Source organism: Hemicordylus capensis, chromosome 5, assembly GCF_027244095.1.
Source record: "Hemicordylus capensis ecotype Gifberg chromosome 5, rHemCap1.1.pri, whole genome shotgun sequence".
Lineage (NCBI taxonomy): Eukaryota > Metazoa > Chordata > Lepidosauria > Squamata > Cordylidae > Hemicordylus > Hemicordylus capensis.
In genome coordinates this window covers 74,218,452-74,242,456 of record NC_069661.1, presented here as the reverse complement: position 1 = coordinate 74,242,456, position 24,005 = coordinate 74,218,452, and the positions used below count along the sequence as shown (strand labels likewise).

Here is a 24,005-nt window from a genome sequence, read left to right as displayed (position 1 = left end):
ACTTGCAATGTATTTGTCAATGACTTGTACAAATTGTACAATACATTTTGTGAACACATCAATACATTGTATCAGTTTTATAGCAATAAGTGCTGCAGCGATATAAATTTCCTTATAGACATTGTTCTGTGATTTCCATGTCATGCTTTTGTACTCTCATTAAATCTATAGAAGGTTTGAACAGCATGTTGTAGGATTTATAACTGAAGAACTGTGGCAATTGTGCTTCCAAAAACATTTGTAGTAAGCAAGAGCCATTGTTTATAAAGCAGTCTTGAAGATGAGAGGAAGATTTTATAGTGCCCACTGCAACCTCTGAAACTGAATAACAGCTCTTGAAGTTCTGTATCTAGTATTCTGGTGATCTCACCTCATTAATAAGCAAATATTTTTGAAAACACATATTGTGTGTGTCAGTGTGTGTGTGTGTGTGTGTGTCTGAATGTTGGGTGTGTGTGTGTGTGTATGTATGTATAAAAAGGTGCACAGGCTCAAAAGTCTTATCCAAATCTCTCAGTTGTCTAGTATTTCAAACTTTTCACACCACACTGTGTACACACACTTCTCGGCATCTAATTATTTTTCCCCATTTCCTTTCTATCAATTTAATCTTCCACTCTTATTCATATGGTGAACTATAAGTGGGCATCCAGATCACTGTTTATGCTCCTACGTAGTTAACTGTTAGCAGAGTGCCAGTCTAGAGCATATATCCTTTTTATCATCAAGCAACTGCAGCCTTGCCTTTCCACATTTGGAATTAAAAAACATGGTTTTCAGGACAAGGTAGCCTATCTGTCAGGAAGGCCTGAATCCTTGCAATCCTCTCTTTAGATTAATCACAGCCGTTACTCCTTTGTCTCCATACATACTCAGTCAGAATAGACTGGCTCCCTCCAAAAGGTTCAGTCTAGTGCTCCTCACCTTCCAGCAACCCTTTGCAAAAATACCAATTTCACAGCTTTCCTTCCCCCTTCTATAGGTTTTCTATTTCATGTCTCTGTCTGTACTCTGGGCTTAATTCGTGTCTTGGAAGCACCCAGAAGGAAATTATTTCAATTTCTGGTTCAAAGCCAGTAAATACGATCCTTTATTCATCAAAGAAAACTCACTCCTTGTTTTGTTGCCAGCCTCCCTTCTCTCTGTCACAAGAATGCTTAACCTGGGATCAGCTGGGTTGGTTCATGTGGTCCATGGACAATCTTTCCTGCACTAAATTTAACGCGCATCTTGAAAATAACAATGGTGTGTATTTATTTCATATCTCTAATTTTAATAGAGTCTTAAGACAATATATGCATGGAGTGAGGGACCGAAAGTAATGGGAGGTTTGTAGGTGCAAAAATAGCTATGGAACTCCACACTTATTTTTTAGTCTGGACTGAAGGGAGTAGGCTGTTATGAAAGAGCAGCTGAAACAGATTTTATTAGCAAGGGTGATGTTTGCTCCTTGTCGGAAATTCTTTTAGTGGTTTGTGTGCCCCTCTAGGGCAGGGTTTTAAAGGGAGAAAGGCCAAAGGGAAACACCTCTTTATCTACATCTGCAGTAAGCATGGACAGGGCAATGATTGGGGTTGGGAGAAAGTCAAGTTTTAAATTGTCTTAAGGTTTTTATTTCTCTCTGTGTTGACCTGTTTTGTGTCGCTGTAAACTGCCCAGAGATGAAAGTTTGGGGCAGTTTACAAATTTGATAAATAAATATTCAAACTGAAAGTGAAAAACATTGAAGTTCAACAGGCTGTTTTGCTAAGGGACACAAATAAGCTATTAGAATATTGGAGCAGCATATTTTAGATGTCAAAATGCAGGAGGAGATAAGTATACTCCCCACTTGCATTAAGAATTGGTGGGTAACCCCTTCTCAATCCCAATACATTATCTTTCCAACTTGACATGCCCAAAACATCAGAGAGCTTTTACCTTGGCCCGTCTCAATGTTTTTCCATCGGCATGGCTGGAGGGCAGATGTAAAAATATACTTTATCATCTGAGCAGGTGCCCTTGCACTTCAGAAGTGGAAGATGTGGTGCATATTTTACTTCACTGTGTTTTCTGTAGCACCCCATACAGTAAATTGATTTTACCCCTTTAAGAGGTTTACCAGGAAGATCCCTAGAATTTTGTGTAACATATCTTTTTGCTAAAAGAGTGTTTCTGTTACTTCCTGTGTTGCTAAATTCTACACGATTGTGTGTAAAATCAGTCAATTAATGATCAAGTACCATAATAAGGATCTATTTATCAATGGACTGTTTAAAAATGATGCTACCCCACCTGCATCCAGTCAGTCAGAGGATTGTGGGAGTCACAACAGTCTGGTGCTTTGTGTATGCTGTAGGGGGAAGAAAGTCAAAATAGAGCTGATTCTCCTTGATTAGACTGAGCCCCAATTCTGAGTAACAGAATTTAATTTTATGGTCACCATAGTGACTGTGGCAACCATATTTGTTGACTTCTGGAATGTGCTATTTTAGTAACCCACTGGAAGTATTCATTTCTAATCATCATGTTCTTATATACTTCATGCAGGTGTCATATTAGTGCATAACCTGGATGGGGAAAGTGCTACCAGAATTCAAAGCCTAATCTCTGCTTAGCCAATGTTCTTGAACACCAGTTACAGAGAATAGTGAAATGTGTGAAATTCAACAAGGAATATATCTTTGTGATATGTTCACTGTGTTAGAATGGTTTTCAGTATATCTCAAAATGCCCATATGGACAAGTGTATATAATTGACACATTTCATGAATAGTGTTTTTCATACCCGTTTCTTCCTCATAACAGCAAATTCATTTTAAGCCTCCTTAAGGAGAGTAAGCTTATGAGATCACCCAGGGTGTGTGCATGTGTGTGTGCTCGCACCTATCAACTTCACAATGCCTGGACCAATTTGAGCCAAATTTGGTACTGTTGTAGGGAAACATAAGTACTCCTCAACAGCGTAGTACGTGATTATATCCATCCCAATTCAAGATGGCAGATTCATGAATATTTGAAGAGTGAGTGGGCTAACCTGTGAACTACCTAACCGATTTGAACCAAATTTGCCACAACTGTAGGGACAAATAGGGACACGTCAATGGCATAGTTTGTAATGATGTCATTCACTCTGATTCAAGACGGCATATATGTGACCATTTGATACACGTGGGCTACCTCATGGACCTCCTAACCTATTTGAACCAGATTTGGTACCGTTTTTGTGAGTGACACATAGGGACACCTCAGTGGCATAGTTTGTGATGATGTCATCCACCCCAATTCAAAATGGTGGACGCATGAATGTTTGACGTGGAAGTTGATAATTATCAATTAAGATTATAATGAAAGGAGAGTTATCAGTTAGTTCTTACCAGAACTTCTTGTTGTTCTACAAAGACTTTTTTCCTTGATTTAAAAAAACACATTTATTACTTGCAACAGAAAGAGTAACTTTAGAATCCCACATCATTTATCCACAAAGCATTATATGCTTTGCCCAGTGAGAATGCATGCCCTGTGAGTTCAGTCACTTGCTCATCATGCCCTTGGTTTAATGAAAATGGAGTCCTTATCAAGCCTAACCTCTTTTTTTAAAATGCATGCTCTTTTGTTGAAATGCATTTCCAGTCTTCAAAGATTAAGATGTTTTTATTTCCATATTCTTACACAGCGTACATCTTTCTTAGAATGTTTACACTCCCCCAGAAGGAACAGGTACTCAGTCTGGGAGTGCTTCTGGATCCAAACCTTTCTCTGGTGTCTGAGGCAGTGGCCAGAAGTGCTGATATTATTAGTTATCTCAAGATAAATGATCTCAGAACAGAATTGCATTTGCTGGTAACCTACAGTCTTGAATACTGCAATGTGCTTTATAGGGAGATGCCTTTGTATGTAGTCCGTAAACTTCAATTGGTGCAAAATGCGGCAGCCAGTTTGGTCTCCAGGTCGTCTTGAAGAGATCATATTACACCTGTCTTAAAAGAACTGCAATACTACCAATATGTTTCTGTGTAAAATACAAAGTGATGGTTATAACCTATAAAGCCCTAAACAGTTTAGGCCCAGGGTATTTGAGATAATGTTATGACCCTCACCACCTATTGAGATCATCTGGGGATGTTCATCTGCAGGAGCCTCCCCATCTCAGCTTTTAAGACACATTTATTCACCCAAGCTTTTAGTTAGATTTGTAGAATCTATCATTCATTTTACATTGTTTTAATGATTTAACTTTTTAAAAATTCTGTTATTTTATTGTAAACTGACCAGAGACATGAGTTTTGGGTGGTATGCAAATATGCTACATAAATAAATAAAAATAAATACACACTTTTATAAATAAACATGTGTTACATCTTATAAACACGTGTTTATAAGAAATCAGAAGAGCTACAGTCTTCAACAAATTGAAAAAGATGGTTGCTCTCTCTGAACAGTTTCATGGTTAGCAAGCCACAGATTCTTTGTGTCCTGCCAATCTGAAGATTTCAGTAAGCCTCACTCAAGACAATCAAGGTTTCCTGCTCATTTTAATAACTTTATTTTTATTTTTAAGACATGCAGATGACTTATTCTTGGAGTTTAGTGCTTCTGGGGGGTTGAAGTAAAGAGATCAAAGTTCAGGAAAGATTATTGATAGGTGAACATAAGAACAGCCCTGCTGGATCAGGCCCACTGCCCATCTAGTCCAGCATCCTGTTTCGCACAATGGCCCACTAGATGCAGCTGGAAGCCACTTGCAGGAGTTGATGGCATGCCCTGCTGTTACTCCCCTGCAACTGGTACTCAGAAAGAAGCTATGCCCTGCTAACCATGAAACTGCTCTGAGAGAGAGCCCATCTTGTTCTCGGTAACACTGGGAAACTAAACTAAGAACAAAGGGTAGAGCTACATACTCTAGATAGGCAGGGAGAGAGAGAGAAAGAGAGGGAAAGTGCTCCAGTTGTATTCCTGTTTACATAACCAGGTGTTCCTGGGTAATTCAATGGTGTATATCACTTAAGGCTCTAGAGAACTACACAGCCTCATGACTAGTTTATAGGGGTGTGCATGGAACCGGCTGGCCCGGTTCAGTTTGAGTCCAGAGCGGGCTCAAACCCAACTGGGCCAGTTCGGTCTCTCACACACACCCCGAAACCCCATCCCGGTTCAGTCCGGTCCAGGGGGTTAACAAATTATATAAAGTTTATTTTTTAAAAAACACAAAACTTTAAAATTGCTCTTTGAGGCAGTGGCCGGGGGGGGGGTCCATGGAGGTTCACCATCCCTCTGCTGGCCTTCATAATGCCCCCCTTGAGCCTTTTTGGCCTTTTTTTGGCCCATTTGGGCCTTCATAAAATGGCATGGTGGCCAAAATGGCTGTCACTGCACATGCGTGAATGGCCTCTGCGAGGCCCTGGGCCATGCTAGGCCTTGAAAACGTCATTTGCACATCTACGGAGGCTGCCATTTTGGCTGCTGCACCATTTTACGAAGGCCCCAACCACAAGGGCCCGAGGGGGGCATTTTGAAGGCCAGCGGGGGGAGGGGGAACCTCCACAGACCCCCCGTCTGCCATCTCAAAGAGCAAATTTAAGGTCCTTTTAAAAAATAACTTTAAAAATTTTGCGAAACCCCCCCCCCCAACCAGGGGGTTCGGTCTGGCCTAGAACCGTCAAATCTAACTGGTTCTATGTCAAACCAGTTCGACGTAGAACCATTTCGCACATCCCTATTAGAGTATACAGTAATCATACATAGTATTTCTACTTTGCATGCATTCTAAACCCATGATACCCTCTTGGCAGCACAAAGTCCTCCAAATACGTGGAACACAGACCTATACACACTGCAGTTTTTGTTTTCTTACAGTTAATACTCAAAAGGTATTAACAGCTGCTGCTGCTGCTATAAAGGGCAGGCTAGCCCAAGGGCGTGAGCCTCTTGGCGAGAGCCGAAGGACAAGAGCACAAGGGCTCTCGTCCTTGTGGCTCTCTGCCGTGGGGCGAGCTGCCTGTGGCCCAGAAGATCTCTCTCCTTCTGCCCTGAATATCCGTCTTCCCACAATTAAGAAGTCAGCAGGAGATTATGCAAGCCTGGTTTTGTTTTGTTTTTTAATTAAGCCAAGAAGCCGTGGTGGGTTAGTCTGGGGAGATGTGTCTGGGAGAGCAAAAAAGTGGGTCTGGAGTGGGGGCGGCAATATCACAGGTAGTGGGCAGAGGGAGGTATGACGGTGGAAGTTGGGCAGGCCGTTACAGGGGAAAACGGTCCAGGCAATTGAGGCCTGTTCCTTTTTCCGGCCCTTCTCCCAACCCTCTGACCCTAGGCAGCTTTGTGAACACTCCTTCGAGGATTAGGGTGCTGCTGCTGAATGCCAGGTCAGTTAACGCAAAAACATCTCTCATCCACGATTTGATTGTGGATGAGCGTGCTGACCTGGTATGTGTGACGGAGACCTGGTTGGATGCGCTGGGCGGGGTTGGTCTCTCTCAGCTTTGTTCTCCAGGTTTCCAGATCGTGCAGCAGCCCCGCCTCGAGGGTCGGGGAGGAGGCGTTGCAGTCATCTTTCGAGAGACCCTCCCCGTTTCCAGGTGCCCGGTCAGGCAATCTCAGAATTTCAAGTATTTGTCCTTGAGGGTGGGCCTCCGAAATAGGCTGGGGATTCTGTTGGTGTACCGACCACCCCACTACACTTCAGTCTCCCCTACCTGAGCTGGCTACCTGAGCTGGCTACCTTCAGTCTCTCCCTACCTGAGCTGGCGGGGGTGGTCTCGGAGGTGGCCTTGGGTTCCCCCAGGCTTATTGTTTTGGGGGATTTCAATGTCCACGCTGAGGCCCCCCTAGTGGGTGCGGCTCAGGATTTCATGGCCTCCATGGCAACCATGGGCCTGTCTCAATTGGTATCGGACCCTACCCACGTGACGGGACACACTCTGGATCTGGTTTTTGCCGACCGGGAAATAAATGATCTGGAGGTGGGGGAATTTGAGACCACTCCCTTGTCATGGACAGATCATCACCTGGTGGGGTTTAGTTTGACTGCTCCGTCTGCCCTCTGCAGGGGTGGTGGGCCGATTAAGATGGTCCGCCCCCGGAGGCTTATGGATCCGCTTGGATTCCAGACGGCCCTCGGGGAGTTTCCAGTGTCCAGAGCTGGTGACCCTGTCGAGGCCTTGGTTGATCTCTGGAATGGAGAGATGGCCCGGGCTGTTGACATGGTTGCTCCTAAACGCCCTCTCCGGCTTAGTGGAGCCCGTTGTGCTCCTTGGTTTTCCTTGGAGCTTAGGGTGATGAAGCAACTCGGACGACGGCTGGAACAACGCTGGAGGAAGAGTCGTCACGAATCCGACCGAACACGGGCTAGAGCCCATTTTAGGGACTATGCCGTGGCGGTGGGGGCGGCGAAGAAATGCTTTTTCTCCGTCTCCATTGCATCTGCTCAGTGCAGACAAACAGAGCTGTTTCGTGTGGTGAAAACATTGCTCCACACCATCCCCCCAGACCATGGAGGAGGAGTCATCTACAGCTCTTTGTGATCGGTTTGCCTGTCGCTTTGCAGATAAAGTCACTTGCATCCGTGCTGACCTGGACTCCAGAGTTTTGGCAGTTCCGGCAGACGTGCCTTTGGTACCATCTGGTCCCGTTGTGTTGGATTCTTTTCAGTTGGTGCAGCCTGAGGATGTGGATAAGATCCTGGGCAGTGTGTGGGCGACTTCATGCGTTCTTGACCCTTGCCCTTCATGGCTAATAAAAGCTGCCAGGGAGGGGACAGGCAGATGGTTGGAGGTGATCGTTAATGCTTCATTAAGGGAGGGCAGGATGCCATCGTGCCTCAAGGAGGCAGTAGTAAGACCTCTGTTTAAAAAGCCCTCCCTTGATCCCTCCAACCTGGATAACTATAGACCTGTGTCCAACCTTCCCTTTTGGGGCAAGGTAATGGAGCGTGTGGTGGCGTCCCAGCTGCAGAGGGTCTTGGATGATACGGATTATCTGGACCCCTTTCAATCTGGCTTCCGGCCCGGGTATGGGACTGAGACTGCCTTGGTCGCTCTAGTGGATGACCTACGCCAGGAACTAGACAGGGGGAGTGCATCCCTGTTGGTTCTGCTGGACCTCTCGGCAGCATTCAATACCATCGACCATGATATCCTTCTGGGCCGCCTCTCGAGTATGGGAATCGGAGGTACTGCATTGCAGTGGTTCCAGTCCTTTCTTGAGGGGAGGGTCCAGAAGGTGGTGCTGGGGGACTACTGCTCGGCCCCGTGGTCATTGGCCTGTGGGGTCCCGCAGGGATCGGTCTTGTCCCCCATGCTGTTTAATATCTACATGAAGCCACTGGGAGAGGTCATCCGGGGATTTGGACTGAGTTGTCAGCAATATGCGGATGACACTCAGCTCTATCTCTCCTTGTCATCTGATCCTAGGGAGGCGGTGGATGTCCTGAATCGGGGGCTGGAGGCCGTGATGGGTTGGATGTGGGCTAACAAACTGAAATTGAATCCGGATAAGATGGAGGTACTGTTGGTCAGTAGGAGAGCCAATCGGGATGAGGAGATTTTACCAGTTCTGGATGGGGTTGCACTCCCCTTGAAGGAGCAAGTACGCAGCTTGGGGGTACTACTGGACCCGGCTATGCTTTTGGAAGCTCAGGTGGAGGCGGTGGCCAGGGGTGCCTTTGCACGGCTTCGGCTGGTGCGCCAGCTGCGTCCCTTTCCCGAGAAGGCAGATCTGGCCACGGTTACCCACGCCTTAGTCAAGTCGCAGCTGGATTACTGTAACGCGCTCTAAGCGGGGCTGCCCTTGAAGAATATCCGGAAACTGCAGCTAGTGCAAAACGCGGCAGCGAGGGTTTTATCCAGAGCTGCCCGTTGGGAACATATCACCCCCATTTTGAAAGAGCTGCACTGGCTGCCGGTTCATTTCTGGGTCCAATTCAAGGTGCTGGTTTTGACCTTTAAAGCCCTAAACGGTTTGGGCCCGGGGTATTTGAGGGACCGCCTGCTCCCAAGGGTTGCTGCCCGCTTGACGAGGATTTCCAGGATTAACTGAAATTGATTATTTAAATTTAATTTTAAAGGATTGTAAAGAGGAGAACTGACTCAATGTTGCTAAATTCTGTTATATTTGTGGTGTTATTCGGAATGAAGTTGTTAATTCTAAATGATTTTATTTTTGTAATTCTGGCCATTGGCTGTATTAATAAAGACTGACTGACGAGGACATCTGAGGGGGCCCTGCTCCGGGTGCCGACAATGAGGGAGGCCCGGCTGTCGTGCACTCGGGACAGGGCCTTCTCTGTTGCTGCTCCTAGACTCTGGAATGTTCTCCCAGTGACCATTCATTCCTCAGACTCCATCACGGCTTTTAGAAAGCTTTTAAAGACTTGGTTTTTAACCCAGGCTTTTACATAATCGTTTTTACTGCTGCTTCTTTGTGTTTTTATCTGTTGTCTTATTTTTATGCTTGTTTGATATGTTTTTAGCTTGATGTTTTTATTGCCTGATGTTTTTATTGCTTTTATTGTATGTTTTAATTTTTGTAAACCGCCTTGGGGTTTTCTTTTAATGAAAGGCGGTATGGAAATGTAAAAATAAATAAATAAAAAGGTCCTTTGTACAGTATGATGCTAAGGCTTACAATAAATGACATAACTCCACACATGTATGCCAAAGCAGAACTGTATTGTTTGCATAAAAGCAGAAAAGAAGTTTCTTCCCTGCTGGTAGAAAAGGGGTTAATAACAAACAAACAAACAAGATAAAAATTGCAGGTTATACATAGGAAAAAGTCTTTCCATATTGTATTTATTTTGGTGTCGGTTTTGTTGAAGCATTCCATTGATTTTAGTGGGTCTTCTCCAGTGTAAAGTGGTCACTGAAATTTCCTCATGATGAAATATAGCATCCTTATGTTAATATTTGTATATTGCATTGACTAAAAGCAGATTCATATGTGCACTTTGGGCTACTTTCTGTTTGCCATATGTTCCCTAAGTACATCTATGAAGATATAGTTTCCATCTCTTAAACAAAACAAAACAAAAAAACCCGAGTAATATTGCAGTAAAAAGCAGACAAAACTGCAAAGGTACACATGCAAATCTGCTCTAATTTTCAATGTAAGTAAAACATTCTGCACGCCTTTTTTCAAAGCAACAAGAAGTGCTGAGCCTGATTATGTATGTTATTTTGCATTTTCACTACAATTAAATACTAATGAGCATGCCCTTTATGTGATATTTTAGTTCACTTATAACTTTATAAATATTTCAACCTTGGATAATTGGGTAAATTGAACTTGATGAATTAGCAATGCAATCAGTGGGTGTTGTTTAAGAAATGATATTGCATCAAAAAGTCAAATTATAATGCATCCTTTATAGTACCAGAATACATTTTAAGCAAATGATTCATTCAATTTTTTAAAAATTGCTCTTATAAAGAAATTGGAGAGGAGAATTGCAAACCTCATGAATAGATTTTGTGATTGCAACAAACTGTATTAGTTGTAATTTGCTCTGAATGTCAGGAAAGGGGGAAATGAAAGTTCACTACATATTTTATTCTTGTGCATAAAAAAAACCAACCTATCAGACTAATTTTTTTAAAAAAATCAAATTTTAGGCGCTTTACAAAATACTTGTTCATGTGTTTTTAGGTGTTAACAGTGACACTTTTTTAAAAAAAAAAGTTCACAAGCACTGTAACACAAGCAAATTAGGTGTAACTAGCCGACCCGCACAGAGCATCTGTGCGCTTTGGGGCCGGCTGTTTTCCACTCCCTGTCCCTCCTGCCCCAGTCTCTTCTCTCTCCCCCCTCCCTCCAGGCCCACGCTCTCTTGCCCTCCCTCCCTTCCGTTCCTCCCCGCTCCTCCCACACAGAGCCTCACTGGGCTGCAGGCAGCCAAAAAGGGCCCTGCCACTGCCATTCCTCCTCTCTGATGGCAAACAGGGAAGCCCCGCCGCCCGATTCCTTCCCGCCCATTCTGCGCCCCACCGCCCGTTCCCCACTCACCCCTGCAGGCACCGCCTGGGCCAGTCTGTCCCGCTGCCTCCTGCCTCCCATCTCCTCCCAGCCCAGGCCACGGCTGCAGCAGCTGGGCTAGGGCTGCAGCCTCCGCCGCCTCCTTGCAGTGGCCCGCGGTGGTGACCACCGCCTTACCACAGCTGGGGCAGCCGCCACCATTTCCCCCCACAGCTGCAGCTCAACTCAACGGCCTCCTGCCGCTCGCTCAGCCAATCCCAGCAGCTCCCGCCACCCTGCCAATCCAGCACCTCCGCTGCCCAGCCAATCCACTGGGTTGCCGGGACGCATCCCCACAGAGGCACATCTACGGGGATTAAATATATGGATTGCATGTTTCTTTGATTCTTCTGATCCTACCATGAGCTAATTAGGTGACCTTGGGGAAGTAGCTTTCACTGGGCCTCAGCCTCATTTAAAAATTGATTGATTGATTAAGTGCTGTCAATTCTGTGTCGACTCTTAGCGACCACATAGATTCTCTCCAGGATGATCTGTCTACAACTTGGCCTTTAAGGTCTCTGAGTGGTGCATTCATTGCTCTCATAATCTAATCCTTCCACCTTGCTGCTGGTTGTCGTCTTCTCTTTACTTCAACTTTCCCCAGCATTATGGACTTCTCAGGGGAGCAGGGGAGCTCCCATGCTTACATAATGTGTCTGAAGTATGATAGTTTGAGCCTGGCCATTTGTGCTTCGAGTGAAAATTCTGGATTGATTTGTTCTGTGACCCATTTGTTTGTTTTTCATGGCTGTCCATGGTATCCTCAAAATTCTTCTCCAACACCAAAGTTCAAAAGTATAAATACTTTTTCTATCTTGCTTCTTCAAAGTCCGGCTTTCTCATCCATAGAGTGTCACGGGGAAAACCATTGTCCAAACGATTCTAATCTTTGTAGGTATAGACATGTCACTGCATGTAAATATCCTTTCCAAGGCCTTCATCGCAACTCTACCAAGTGCTAGTATGTGGCGTTATTTCTTGACTGCTAGATTCTTTACTGTTAATGGTCAATACTAAAAGGTAGAAACTATTCACCATTTCAATGTTTTCATTGTCAGTTCTGAAGTTGGTTGCTGTATTTGTTGTCATTAGTTTCATCTTCTTTACATTTGGTTGTAGTCCCATTTTTTCACTGTGCTCCTTGACTTTATATATTTATTTACTTACTTACATACATACCCCACTCTTCCTCCAAGGAGCCCAGAGCAGTGTACTACATACTTAGGTTTCTCCTCACAACAACCTTGTGAAGTAGGTTAGGCTGAGAGAGAAGTGACTGGCCCAGAGTCACCCAGCAAATATCATGGCTGAATGGGGATTTGAACTCAGGTCTCCCCGGTCCTAGTCCAGCACTCTAGCCACTACACCACACTGGCTCCACTTACATTAATTATTATCATTAATTAATTAAATCATTAATTTCCACACTTTCATTAATAGAGCTTGTAGATCATCTCAGCTATCAGAGTAGTGTCCTCAGAGTAGACCAGATTATTGATGTTTCTTTCTCCAATTTTAAAGCCATGCTCATCTTCTTCCAATCCAGCTTCTATCAGTACATGTTCAGCATATAAGTTGAATCACTAAGAAGAAGGTATACAGCCTTGTCTTACTCGTTTGCCGATCTGGAACCAGTCTATTTCACCATGTGCTGTCAGGACTGTGGCTTTCTGTCCTGTGTATAGTTTTTCTGGGCATACAGGGAAGCCATATCAGGGCTGATGCATGAAGCAGTCCCTGGCACAAGTGTGCATTTCACTGCCAATCTGTTGACAGCAGTGGGCTGCATGCTTCTTTCTTGTCCCTCATGGTGCACTGGTGCGGGCAGGAGAGCAAAGGGAATCTGTTGCTGGTAGTGTGGCCAGCCCTTCCGATGCAGCAAAGCAAAGGTGAGCTCTGCTGCATAAGGAAGTGCTGGACACTAGCCACGTGACAGAGGAGCTGTTGGTGGCCATAGATCACCAGGTGGAGGGATGGCTGTACAGGCAGCCAAGCCTTCAGCAAGGGTTCATGGTGACCAACAATGTTCGGAACATAGTGAAGGCAGCTGAGCAGCTTCAGTTTGTGTCCATCTTTTGTGTGGTGCGGCATGCCATTGTGCCGCATGCGCTTGGCCTTTCTGGGGCTGTGGCCAGGCAAGATATCCCTACTGAAGGCACTGAGTGCCAACCTGCTGCTTCCATGGCTGCTCTTGTGAACAGGTACCACAGAGTGAAAAGGGCAGATGCTCAAGGAGAGGCAGCTTTAGCTCTGCCCACCTGAACACTTGATCCCTCAGGATGTTTTGACACAGTGGAACTCCACCTCCAGCACCTGCAGAAGAAAGAGTTAGCCATTCATGGCCTGGCAAGCAGGTGTGGCTTGGAAGTTTGCAACCTATCCACCAATGATTGGACACTCATTTCCAAGGTTGTCTTGGCACTTGAGCCATTCTTTGTTGCCATGAATGGCTTGTGTGCCGAGACAGCAACATTAAGCCAGGCTTTGCCCACTGCTCTTTTCAAGAAGATGGTGGGTGAGTTCCAGCCCATATCGACCACTGAGGAAGCAATCGCCTTTGCAGTTCGGTTGATGACTGGAACAGTGAATCAGCTCAGGACATTCTTGGGTGAATCAGCATGGCATGTTTTGTTCTGCCTATGTGATCCAAAGATGAAGGGCAAACCTATCACCCTTGACCAGGAGCCAAGATGGGAAGATCCTACTGGCTAAATGAAACAATAAGAAGAGGCTAGAGCACAACCAGCAGCAGCATCACCACCGCTTCACCGTAGTGTCCCTGGCAGGGCTAAGGGAGCCTGTAGTTCTGCCTCAGTATTTCACCCAGTGGTTCACAGAGAGCTTTCTTGGCTTCTTGCCAGGGGTACTGGAGGAGCCCATGGAGTCTGCAACAGTGCTAAGCAGTGTGTTCTGCAGTACCTGCAGGAGCTGGTGGCAGTCCGGAACATGGAACCGATCCAGTTTTGGGCAAAATGTCACCAAGTCTGGCTGGACTTGGCAACGGTTACCAGGAGTTTCCTTTCATGCCCGCTGAACAGTATCCAGAGCGAGAGGGTGTTCTTTCATGGCTGGGGATGTGATGATACCCTGTTGCTCATGCTTGGAGGCTGACTTGGTAGAGCAGCTAAAGGACAACCTCCCTCTAATGGTCTGTCCAGAGCTGGCCATGGAGGGTGAGTGACTCATGGTCACCCTCAACCACTGCAACACCACTGGCAGCTCACCCCACCTGGCCAACCCCAAATCCAGATATGTCACAGTCTGCCCATTAGTGCTGCTGACACATGCAGCCACACATGAATGCCACTACCAGTGATGAGATGGACTGGTGCCCTGACCCATGTGTCAGGCTGTCAGCCAAGGCCCAGCAATCTGAGGCCATGGTATTATCCAGACCCAGGGAAGGCAGGCAGGCAGGCAAGCAGCTGTGTCATGGCATATACATATGCTGGAGAAAAAAACAGTTCTTTTCATGGTAAGAGCCTAGAAGATTTGTTTCTTGTCAGACCATTGGTCCATCTAGCTTAGTAGTTTCTGCACCAGTCCATGACTGATCTCTGTCCTCCTGTCTCTCTGTGGCAGACAGAATGGAAGGAAGGATGAATAATTTGATTTTGTGGTTTTTATTTCTCAGCACTGAGTATAATATGCTTTGCTATTGGTGCTATAATGATCTGCTGGATCTCAGATTGACAAAGGCAAAACTTGGGTGCCTGCCTTCCTTGAGTTGTAGTTTTGTGGCAAGAAATGTTATGGTGAGAAATGGACAGTGGCAGCTCTGTGTGTGTGTGTGTGTGTGTGTGTGTGTGTGTGTGTGTGTGTGTGAGAGAGAGAGAGAGAGAGAGAGAGAGAGAGAGAGAGAGAGAGAGAGAGAGATTTCTTGGTGATTGCTGTGATGAGCTGATCTCCATGTCTGGCCTTGAGACTTACTTGTGCTTCACTCACTGCTCTGGTCTGCATTACAAAGTGTATCCAGTCAAAATGTGCCTAAAGTTGCTTTAGTTCAGCTTCCAGGATCCTATGGGGGTTTGGGGAAAATTTTTAAAATTGCCTGCTTGCCCATTTCTTTTGTGAGCTGGGTGGTAGGTAGTACCCATCATGCCTTACCACCCAACCCACTTTAGTGTGCCTGGGAGCAATCTATGGGGAACAATGGGGTGTTTCACATTCCACATTGTTCCCCACATTGTGGCTGAACACTTGAAACATTTTGAGTCTCTTTTGTCAAAACAACTGGCTCGACAGCTGTCTCTACTAAATATTTCTAACATTTTGCATTTCATTTTGAGCTTTAAACAAAACATCAGATCTGCTTCATGCAAATCCCTAATGAACAGCATTCCAGAATCTGTGAGCTGTCATAAACAGTATTTTCTAGGCAGTATTTTCGAAACGAAAACGTATTTTCTAGGCAGAGTTCTAGAGGCACTACCACCATAACCCTTTGGAATGAGTTCTTCCTCCTATATTGGAGTTGATAAAGTTATTTTGATTTCATTTGATGTCTCTTATTCCCCATGTCATCAAACTTTTAGATTGTGAGCTTTCTGTTAACATTTTTTTTTGGGGGGGGGGGGTGTACACCTCAGAGTCCATCAGATAAAGTGGGATATAAATGATAGGCTTGTGCATTTCGATTCGGGTACAAATAGTTTTGTGCCCGAAAATGGCGATTTCAGAGGTTTTGTAACCAAAACAAAATCAAGAATTAAAAAACATTTGTTTCCAAATTGAAATGACTGTGTTTCGGACAGAATACTTTGTTCTTCGGAAAAGCATTGCAATTGAAATTGACTTCTCTGACTCTCTCCACTCCAGCTGAGGCACTGAGTGATTAGCAGAAGATAAGATATGTAAAGAGCTGTTGAGCCTGAATTGTTTAGTTAAGTATGTGTTGTATTCAGTGTGATTGAAATGCAAACTGCCCTTGCAAAGGGATTTGGAAGACAGAATTTTGAGACAGAAATACCCAAATATCTTTGGGAGCTCAATGCAATTCCAAAGCTCTTGCTAAAAGCCATGGTATAAATTGTGTGGAGAAGCTTTTCGAGAAGCTGGTTGGGAAAGCTCTGAAATTACACAGGTTTTTCTTTCCAAAGGTTTAGAAAGAATCTCTTGACTTGTTCAGGGGTCTTTTGAAGAGCTATATTGTTTTTCTTCTGATTTTTATGAGTTATCTTGGTGTCTAAGTTTTGTTGGGTTGTGCTGCTGTGCTAGTGCCACAGGGACAGGCTCACACCCACTGCAAAATTCTCAAATAACTGTGCCAAAAAATGAAGTGTCGTTGTTCATCATTCTCTTCACTCTTTCAACTTGTTTATGTGGGGCTTCAGGTACAAACAGTGGGTTGGGTGGCAGTGCCTCAAGGATGGTGCACTCAGATTCCAAATAGGGCAAACGGCTGATTTCTTAGGAATTTTTGAGGTTTACACATCTTTAAGATTTTCCCCATAGGGAATAATGGAGGTTTCAGCAGCCCCATAACCCCACCTGGGGGGCACTGGGATGGCCTGAAGCGAGTGGTGGTGTAGTGCACAGAGGGTGCCAACCACCTCCCTGGATTTCTAACCCATTGGGGTACTGGGCTTTGTTGTTTCTGTGTTGCATTTAGATTCTCTGGTAGCAAATGAGATTTTTAATGAAAAACCATGAATCCACTCTCATATGCTACTAGAGAATCTACTCTCAGAACACCTCTAGAACAACAAAACCCTGCACTTCATGGGTTGGCAACCCATGTGGGTGGTTGGCACCCTATGTGCGCTATACCGCCACTTGCTCTGGGCCACCCCAGTGCCCCTCAAGTGGAGTTATGGGACTGCAGGAACCTCCATTATAGCTTACAAGGAAAATCTGAAAGACTCGTAACTTCATTAATTCTTTAAAAATCAGCCCTTTGCCAAATTCCTCTGAAAAAATTGTGGTAGCTTCCTTGTACCAACTAGGCACTACCACCAACCACACTCTACTCTGGGCCACCCCTCTCCCCACCGCCATGTGAACTTATACTTTTCCTGAAACCTCCATCATACCCTATGGGGAAAATCTGAAAGATGAGCGAACTTCAAAAATTCACCAAAAATCAGCAGTTTGCCCAATTCCTTTGTAATTTTTGTGGTAGATTCCACTCATTGGGCACTATAACCCCCACCCACTCTTTTGACCATGTGGCCCATTTTATAATCTGAATTAATTATGATTCGGATTAATTCGGATACAAAACAAAACTGAGGTGATTCAGAAGGCTTAATTTCGGACAAAATACAAAATGAGGTTGATTCGGATTTGGTACAAATTGAAACAGAAAAAATACAAAGCGTGCAACCTTAAGAAATGAATTAATCTAATAGGACAGAAGCAGTCATTAGTGGCAAAGATCACTGTTTAGGTCAGTGCCTTGGCCTACACACGACTTGCAAATACTATACCCTCAGTAAGTAGTTTCAACTTTTCTTCAGTTATGAACAGCTCAACAGTAATTGGGAAGCAGAGACTGGACATTCCTGCTTTTCCTTGATCTTGCTTTGCACTGAGTTGCAAGTCTAAACCACATGATTCATTCATCATATTTTAACCTGTGTAGGTTAGTAGTGCAGTTTCATCTTTCCTAGGCAGTTATAATATGAAATAGAAAGTGGTGAATGGCTAACTCTTTCAAAATACTTAATGGAGTTGAATTTGCATTATAAAATATGTTTATATTAAATATTGTCATTCTCTCCTCTCTGTTGCAGTGCAAACTAGAATATCAAGCCTGTGTCTCAGGAAAACAGATCTCAGTGAAGTGTGAAGGACGTTGTCCTTGTCCTTCGTATAAATCCACAAGTATAGGCAGAACTGATAAGAGGGGTAAGTAGTTACATATATATTAGATCTTTCAGTGGTGTATTCTTCAGTTAAACGTAATTGTATTCATGGAAAGCATTCTGACTAATAACCAGTGGTTATTCTTAAGTAGTAATGAGAACGACTTTTAGTTAGAAGTCGTTTAGAAATAGAATGCATTCATTCAATAGTTTTGCATACCTTTTCATTAACTCTGTTAGGGTTTGACACAAATCCTGCACTCTAGAAATAGCCAAAAATGTATACTCCAGGGTTTTGTGTCTTGGGACCAAATCAGATGTGATGCAGGAGATCTTTGGGGTGTGTGGGTATGTGTGTTGCTTATCAGCAGTCTCAGGAAGATTGTGTTTTGAAGATTAGAAAAATAGTGAGAAGTTTTAAATATGGGAAAGTTTAAGCCTTTCCCCCATGCTCTTTCCTCTGTGTAAATCCTGCCACTGCCCCCTCCGCACCCAAAGCTGCTGTCTTTTTCTTCCCATAGAATTTAGAAGGGGATTTACATAGGGAAAAGGACATGGAAGTAAAGGGTTCAACTCTCCCCTGTGGTTGATAATAAACAAAACACAAACTGGAGCAGATTCTAATCACGGATTTCCTGTGTCACATTTGATTGGACCTAGGAAACAAAGATGGGGTGGTGTGTAGAACAACTAAAATTTTGTTGGTCTTGATATCAGTTGTTTTATGTACAGTTCTATTTATTTCTATGGAATTCTTTCTTTTGGAGAATAGTATCCTTTAGGTTGACATTTCAAGGAGTAGGGCTTTTTATATAATAGTTTTTCCTGCAGCCCTGTCATTTATCCACTCCTGCAGGTTAAATATACTTAAGTGTTGACTACTGTAGCAGCAAGAGTGAGGATGCATTTTGGACGAACAAGAAGTAAAATTTTGGTCTGAGAAAAAAGCTTGGTGTCTTGGCAATGATTGATGCCTTTAGCAGAACATTGGACCTGGAACATTTGTGCACAGAGGCTATTTCTCTGAGAAGATTGTGGTCAGAGTATATGTGTATGTAGGTTTGTGGGGGAAAAGCTGGTTGAAATAGCATATTATATAAGGAGTATTTAAAGACGCAAGCTTATGTTTCTGAATTATGTGGCTTCTGAATGTATAGAGCACTGAAGAAAACTTGTGAGTGTGCTGTGAACAAAAGTCTTATACTATTTAGAGCAAATTACTTCAGAAACAAGGGCTTTGTAAGTAAGAGGACAATTACTTTGTAAGTGAAGGACAATTAAACATCTGTTTTAAAATGGTTACAATAGCTATTGATATATTTCCAGGCAAAATACAAAGTGCTGGTAATTGCCTTTAAAGCCCTATGTGACTTAGGAACACGTCACCTAAGAGAACTCCTTCTTTGGCACGATGCTTGCTGCTTGTTAAGGTCATCGGGAGAGGTCCGTCTCCAGCTGCTGCCGTTATTTTGCTGATTACTCAGGGTTCAGCCTTCTTCACAGAGGCTCCTGAACTGCAGAATGTGCTTCCTGTAGAAATTTCAGGTCTAACATCATTGATGGTCTCTAAAAGAGCCCTAAAGACATATTTCTTTAGTCTGGTCTTTGGTGGGTTTTTAATGGTTTTAGGCTGTTTTAATTTTTGAGTTGTTTGGTTAAGTGTTAACCAATAAAGAGAATCACCACTGTAGATAGGTGGTTCTTTGCTTACTTAGGAAGTGGACAGTGTTCGGAAATATTGGAATTCCAATCAAACATGACCAAACCTGGCAATTTTGTGGGGCCATGTTGGCCTTCCCAAAAATAATTATTTATTTATTAAAATTTTTATACCGCCCTTCCAAAAGGCTCAGGGCAGTTTACATTAAAACACCATTAAAATCAGTTAATAATTAAAAAAAAATTATAAAAGCATAAAACAATGATTAACAATTAAAAACATTGTAAAACAGCAATTAAATAACCAGAACAATTTAAAAACAAGTTTTTAAAAGCTGAGAAAGCCTGGTTGAAGAGATGTGTTTTCAAAAGTTTTTTTAAAACTGCCAGAGATGGGGAGGATCGTATCTCAGCAGAGAGCGCATTCCACAATCTCGGGGCAGCAGCCGAGAAGGCCCATCTCTGTGTAGCCACCAAACGAGTTGGCGGCAACTAGAGACGGACCTCCTCAAGTGACCTCAATGGGCTGTGGGGCTCATAGTGAAGAAGATGCTCTCTTAAATATCCAGTAGGGATGTGCATAAAACCGGTTTGCCCAGTTTGGCTAGGGTTCGAACCAGGAGGGGGTGGTTCAGTTTTGGTTTTGCTCAAACCCCCCTCTGGTTCGGTTCGCATTTGAACTGGTTTGAACTGGTTCAAACCTCCAAATGTGGGTAGGGTGGTAGCTGGCACCCATGGGTATCTACCACCCAAACCCCAAAGCAATCGGACATTCATACGATTTGTAATGAATTTTTGAAATATATATTTATTTTTTCTCATAGGGTGTAATGGGACTCAAACCAGCCCATTATTCCCTATTGTGGAGGGCCCATGGGTGCCAACAACCACCCAAACCCCGACGCAATCGGACACCCCTATGATTTTTTTATGAATATTTGAAATATTTTTAATTATTTTTCTCATAGGGTATAATGGGACCCAAACCAGCCCATATCTCCTATTGTGGAGCACCTAGGGGCACAAATATGGGGTAGGTGGTAGGCACCCAGGGGTGACTACCACCCACAAAACCCCAAGGCAATCGGACACTCCTCTGATTATTGGTGGATTTTAAAAGTATTTTTGAATTCCTCATAGAGAATGATAAGGATTGCAGCAAATGTATAGCTTCACTTCGGGGGGAAAGGGGTGTCCTAGAGTAGAGTGTGGTAGGTGGTAGTTCCCAAGGGGGTCAAGGAAGCTATCAGAATTATTTGAAAGGAATTGGGCGAAGGGCTGGTTTTTAAGTGGTTTTTTAAAGTTAAGTGAGGCTTTCTATCAGCTTCGGCTGATACGCCAGCTGCGCCCGTTTCTTGAGATAAATGACCAAAGCAGTGGTACATTTGTTGGTAACCTCCAGACTTGACTCTATAATGTGCTCTACGTGGGGCTGCCTTTGTACGTAGTCCGGAAACTTCAGTTGGTTCAGAATGTGGCAGCCAGGTTGGTCTCTGGGTCATCTTGGAGAGACCACATTACTCCTCTGTTGATGGAGCTACACTGGCTGCCAATAGGCTTCTGGGCAAAATACAAAGTGCTAGTTATAACTTGTAAAGCCCTAACCTGAGAAACCAAGGAGAGACGTTAATCCAGAAGTACTCCCAGACTGCGAACCCGTTCCTTTTGTTGAAATGTGACCCCATCTAGAACAGGTAGATCAAAATTGTCTCTAGAGTTCTGACCCCACACAATAAGTACCTCCGTCTTATCTGGATTCAGCTTCAGTTTATTCTCCCTCATCCAGCCCATTACTGCTTCCAGGCAGGCATTTAGGGAGGATAGGCCAACTCCTGAAGAAGTTGACATGGAGAAGTAGATCTGAGTGTCATCATCATACTGATAACACCCAGCTCCAAATCCCCTGGTGATCTCTCCCAGCGGTTTCATGTAGATGTTAAAAAGCATTGGAGAGAGTACAGAGCCTTGAGGGACACCATACTTAAGCTCAGATTTTGAAGAGCAACAATCTCCAATCGACACAAAATATGGGATTGGATCAGATTATTGTTAGGCCTCATAGGCCTAAGAAATAGCTCATATATTTGTGTTTTTGCTTTTCACCAAGAATGACCCACAAGGCAGTTAATAATAAAATGATATATAATAAAACTTGAATAAAATTAAATCAGTCTAGAACTACTAGCAGCTATTCAGATATAAACAATGAGCTCCAAACCATAAAACCTTTAAAAAAACCACTGGTGGAAGATAGAGGTTTTTTCTAGGCTCCTAAAAATTGCAATAGAGCTATTCAGTAGCTAAATAAACTCCCCCTTTGATCTGTCATAGGTACTATTTGGAAAAGAGATGAAGTTCCTTTCCCTTCATCACATTAATACTTAATGTACATTTTCTGGTGCAACCTAAAACTTTGGGATCTAGAACAAAACCATTTTCAGTTAGAATATAGTTCTTGAAACCTATATTCTTAAGTCAGGAAGGTGTTATCTAGAAGTTGATAAAACAAGTAAAACTTTATTATCGTGGGTGATATTTTGGGTAAGTACTGTGCCTTATAGAGATGTGTCAGGCAGGAACTCATCAGAGGCATCTCCTGCGGTACAGGATGGGGAACGTAAGAAAAGACCTTATACTGCTCGGCTAGGCACTTGTGGGACAGGTGCCACAACTGTGCATGTTTTGCTCTGTTGCTCAATTTTATAAGGATATCTGAAACAGTTTTATCTTGCCTTTTTTTAGTAAATTATCCCAGCCATACTGATATATTTTAACTGCAGCACCTGTTGCCTGATTATGATGGTTTTATTTCTCTAAATGTGGCTAAATTTTTCTTTATAGCTTGCAAAATACATAAAGAGATGCTTACCTTGACGTAGGCTCTTATTGTCTGCCACAAACTGTATGATGATTGTATAAGTTGATACATTGGTGATGCAATGCACATGTTGACACTTCAGTGCTCTTCACGAAGAATCTTTATTGCTCAAAAGTTTTATTTTTAAAAAGTTGGTCCAAATAAATGAAAAACGTTTAAGTGTACTCATCAGTTAAACTGATTATGGCTGAAACCTTTTTACTTTATTTGAACCAACTTTTAAAAATAAAACTTTTGGACAATAAAGGGTCTTTGTGAAGAGAACTGTATGATGATTATTTATCTGGTCGATTATCATAATAAAGGATCTGTCTATTAGAGGCATCTCCAGCAAACTGCTGGGGAAACTGCACCTACTGGACTCATGCTTCCTCAGATCAACTTTTAACTGAAAGACCAAGGCAGAATGTAGGAACATAGAATCTACTTTTTAAAGTCAGCATAATATTCAGGACTGCACAGTCTTTATTGCTTACAGGGTGTGAAAGTTCAGGTATTCACTTTTACTTGCAATGTTAATGCCTTTTAGAGCATGAATAAAGTTTCTAACTACCTTAACTTTGATTTTAAAAGCAAAGGTCATGTTATGTTGTGTGTGGGCACGGGGTAATGGATGTACACAGATCATTACTCCCCTGTAGCCTTCTTCAGCCATTATTGAAACCCAGGTACAGTGCTGGAGTGTGCCACAAGCCCTATCCTGAGCTTTCAGGGCCGGCGATACAGGGAAGTAAGCACCTTCTAATTTACACTGAAATGTTTCTTCCCGCTCCCTCCCACCTCGAAAGCTAAATATGGCTATGACCTTGCAGTGCCCCAACCTGGCCACCCTCACCATAGCAAACTCCTTCGGGAGAGAGCAAGGGGCCAAAATGCCCCCATGTGGAGCAGAAATGGTGCTCCATGAGAAATGGAAAGTGGGGGGTAGAGCATGCAAACCCAGGGCCAGGAAGGCCCAGTTGTGCTGTCACCGCTCCTCTACCTCCACCTCCATTCCTTCTGTGCCTTCTCAGCCTCATAGAGCCTATCGTTGGTTGGAGGGACCTGCTGTGCTGCCACCGCGCCTCCTTCCATTGCCCCCAATTCTGGTGTAAGAGCCGCAGGCGCTTTAAAATAAGTTTTAAGAACATACATGCCACAGCGTTTGTGCAGAAAAATACGGTAGTTTAGGAATGTTACATTGTCTGTAAAATTTGAAGTTATGTTTAATATCTGCTAGGTGGCACACAGGCACATGCTTTTTTGTTTTTTTTGTTTGCAAGCCATTTAAACATTGATTGTGTTGTTTAGATATGATTGTGTACCCAGTACATTTTTTGGGATCCTTGATTGAAAATAAGCTTTATATTTAAAACTGCCTCCGATCTGAGCACCTGCCCATTTTAGGAGCCTTCGTCACTAAGGGTAAATTTCAGGGTTCCTACCTTGCCCTCAGATTGCCCCATAAGTGGTAGAAATATGTACCTCTGGAAGCACTCGTTACTAGAACAGCTTTACTGTTGCCTCCCAGGAGCACTCTCGTTCGTGTCTGAGTCTTCAGACTTAAGAACATAAGAACAGCCCTGCTGGATCAGGCTCAAGGCCCATCTAGTCCAGTATCCTGTTTCGCACAGTGGCCCACCAGATGCTGCTGGAAGCCACAGGCAGGAGTTGAGGGCATGCCCTCTCTCCTG

The 24,005-nt window shown here is 43.6% G+C and overlaps 1 protein-coding gene across 7 annotated transcripts in view; it reads left to right on the top strand.

Moving 5' to 3' along the window:
• Positions 1 to 24,005, top strand: part of SPOCK3 (SPARC (osteonectin), cwcv and kazal like domains proteoglycan 3) — a 284,446-nt gene that overhangs the window by 186,470 nt on the left and 73,971 nt on the right. For all 7 annotated transcript variants that reach the window (XM_053254078.1, XM_053254076.1, XM_053254080.1 and 4 more), the window contains one exon: positions 17,724 to 17,838. In XM_053254078.1, coding sequence (XP_053110053.1) covers positions 17,724 to 17,838 — 115 coding nt within the window. The remainder of the gene's footprint in view (positions 1 to 17,723; positions 17,839 to 24,005) is intronic.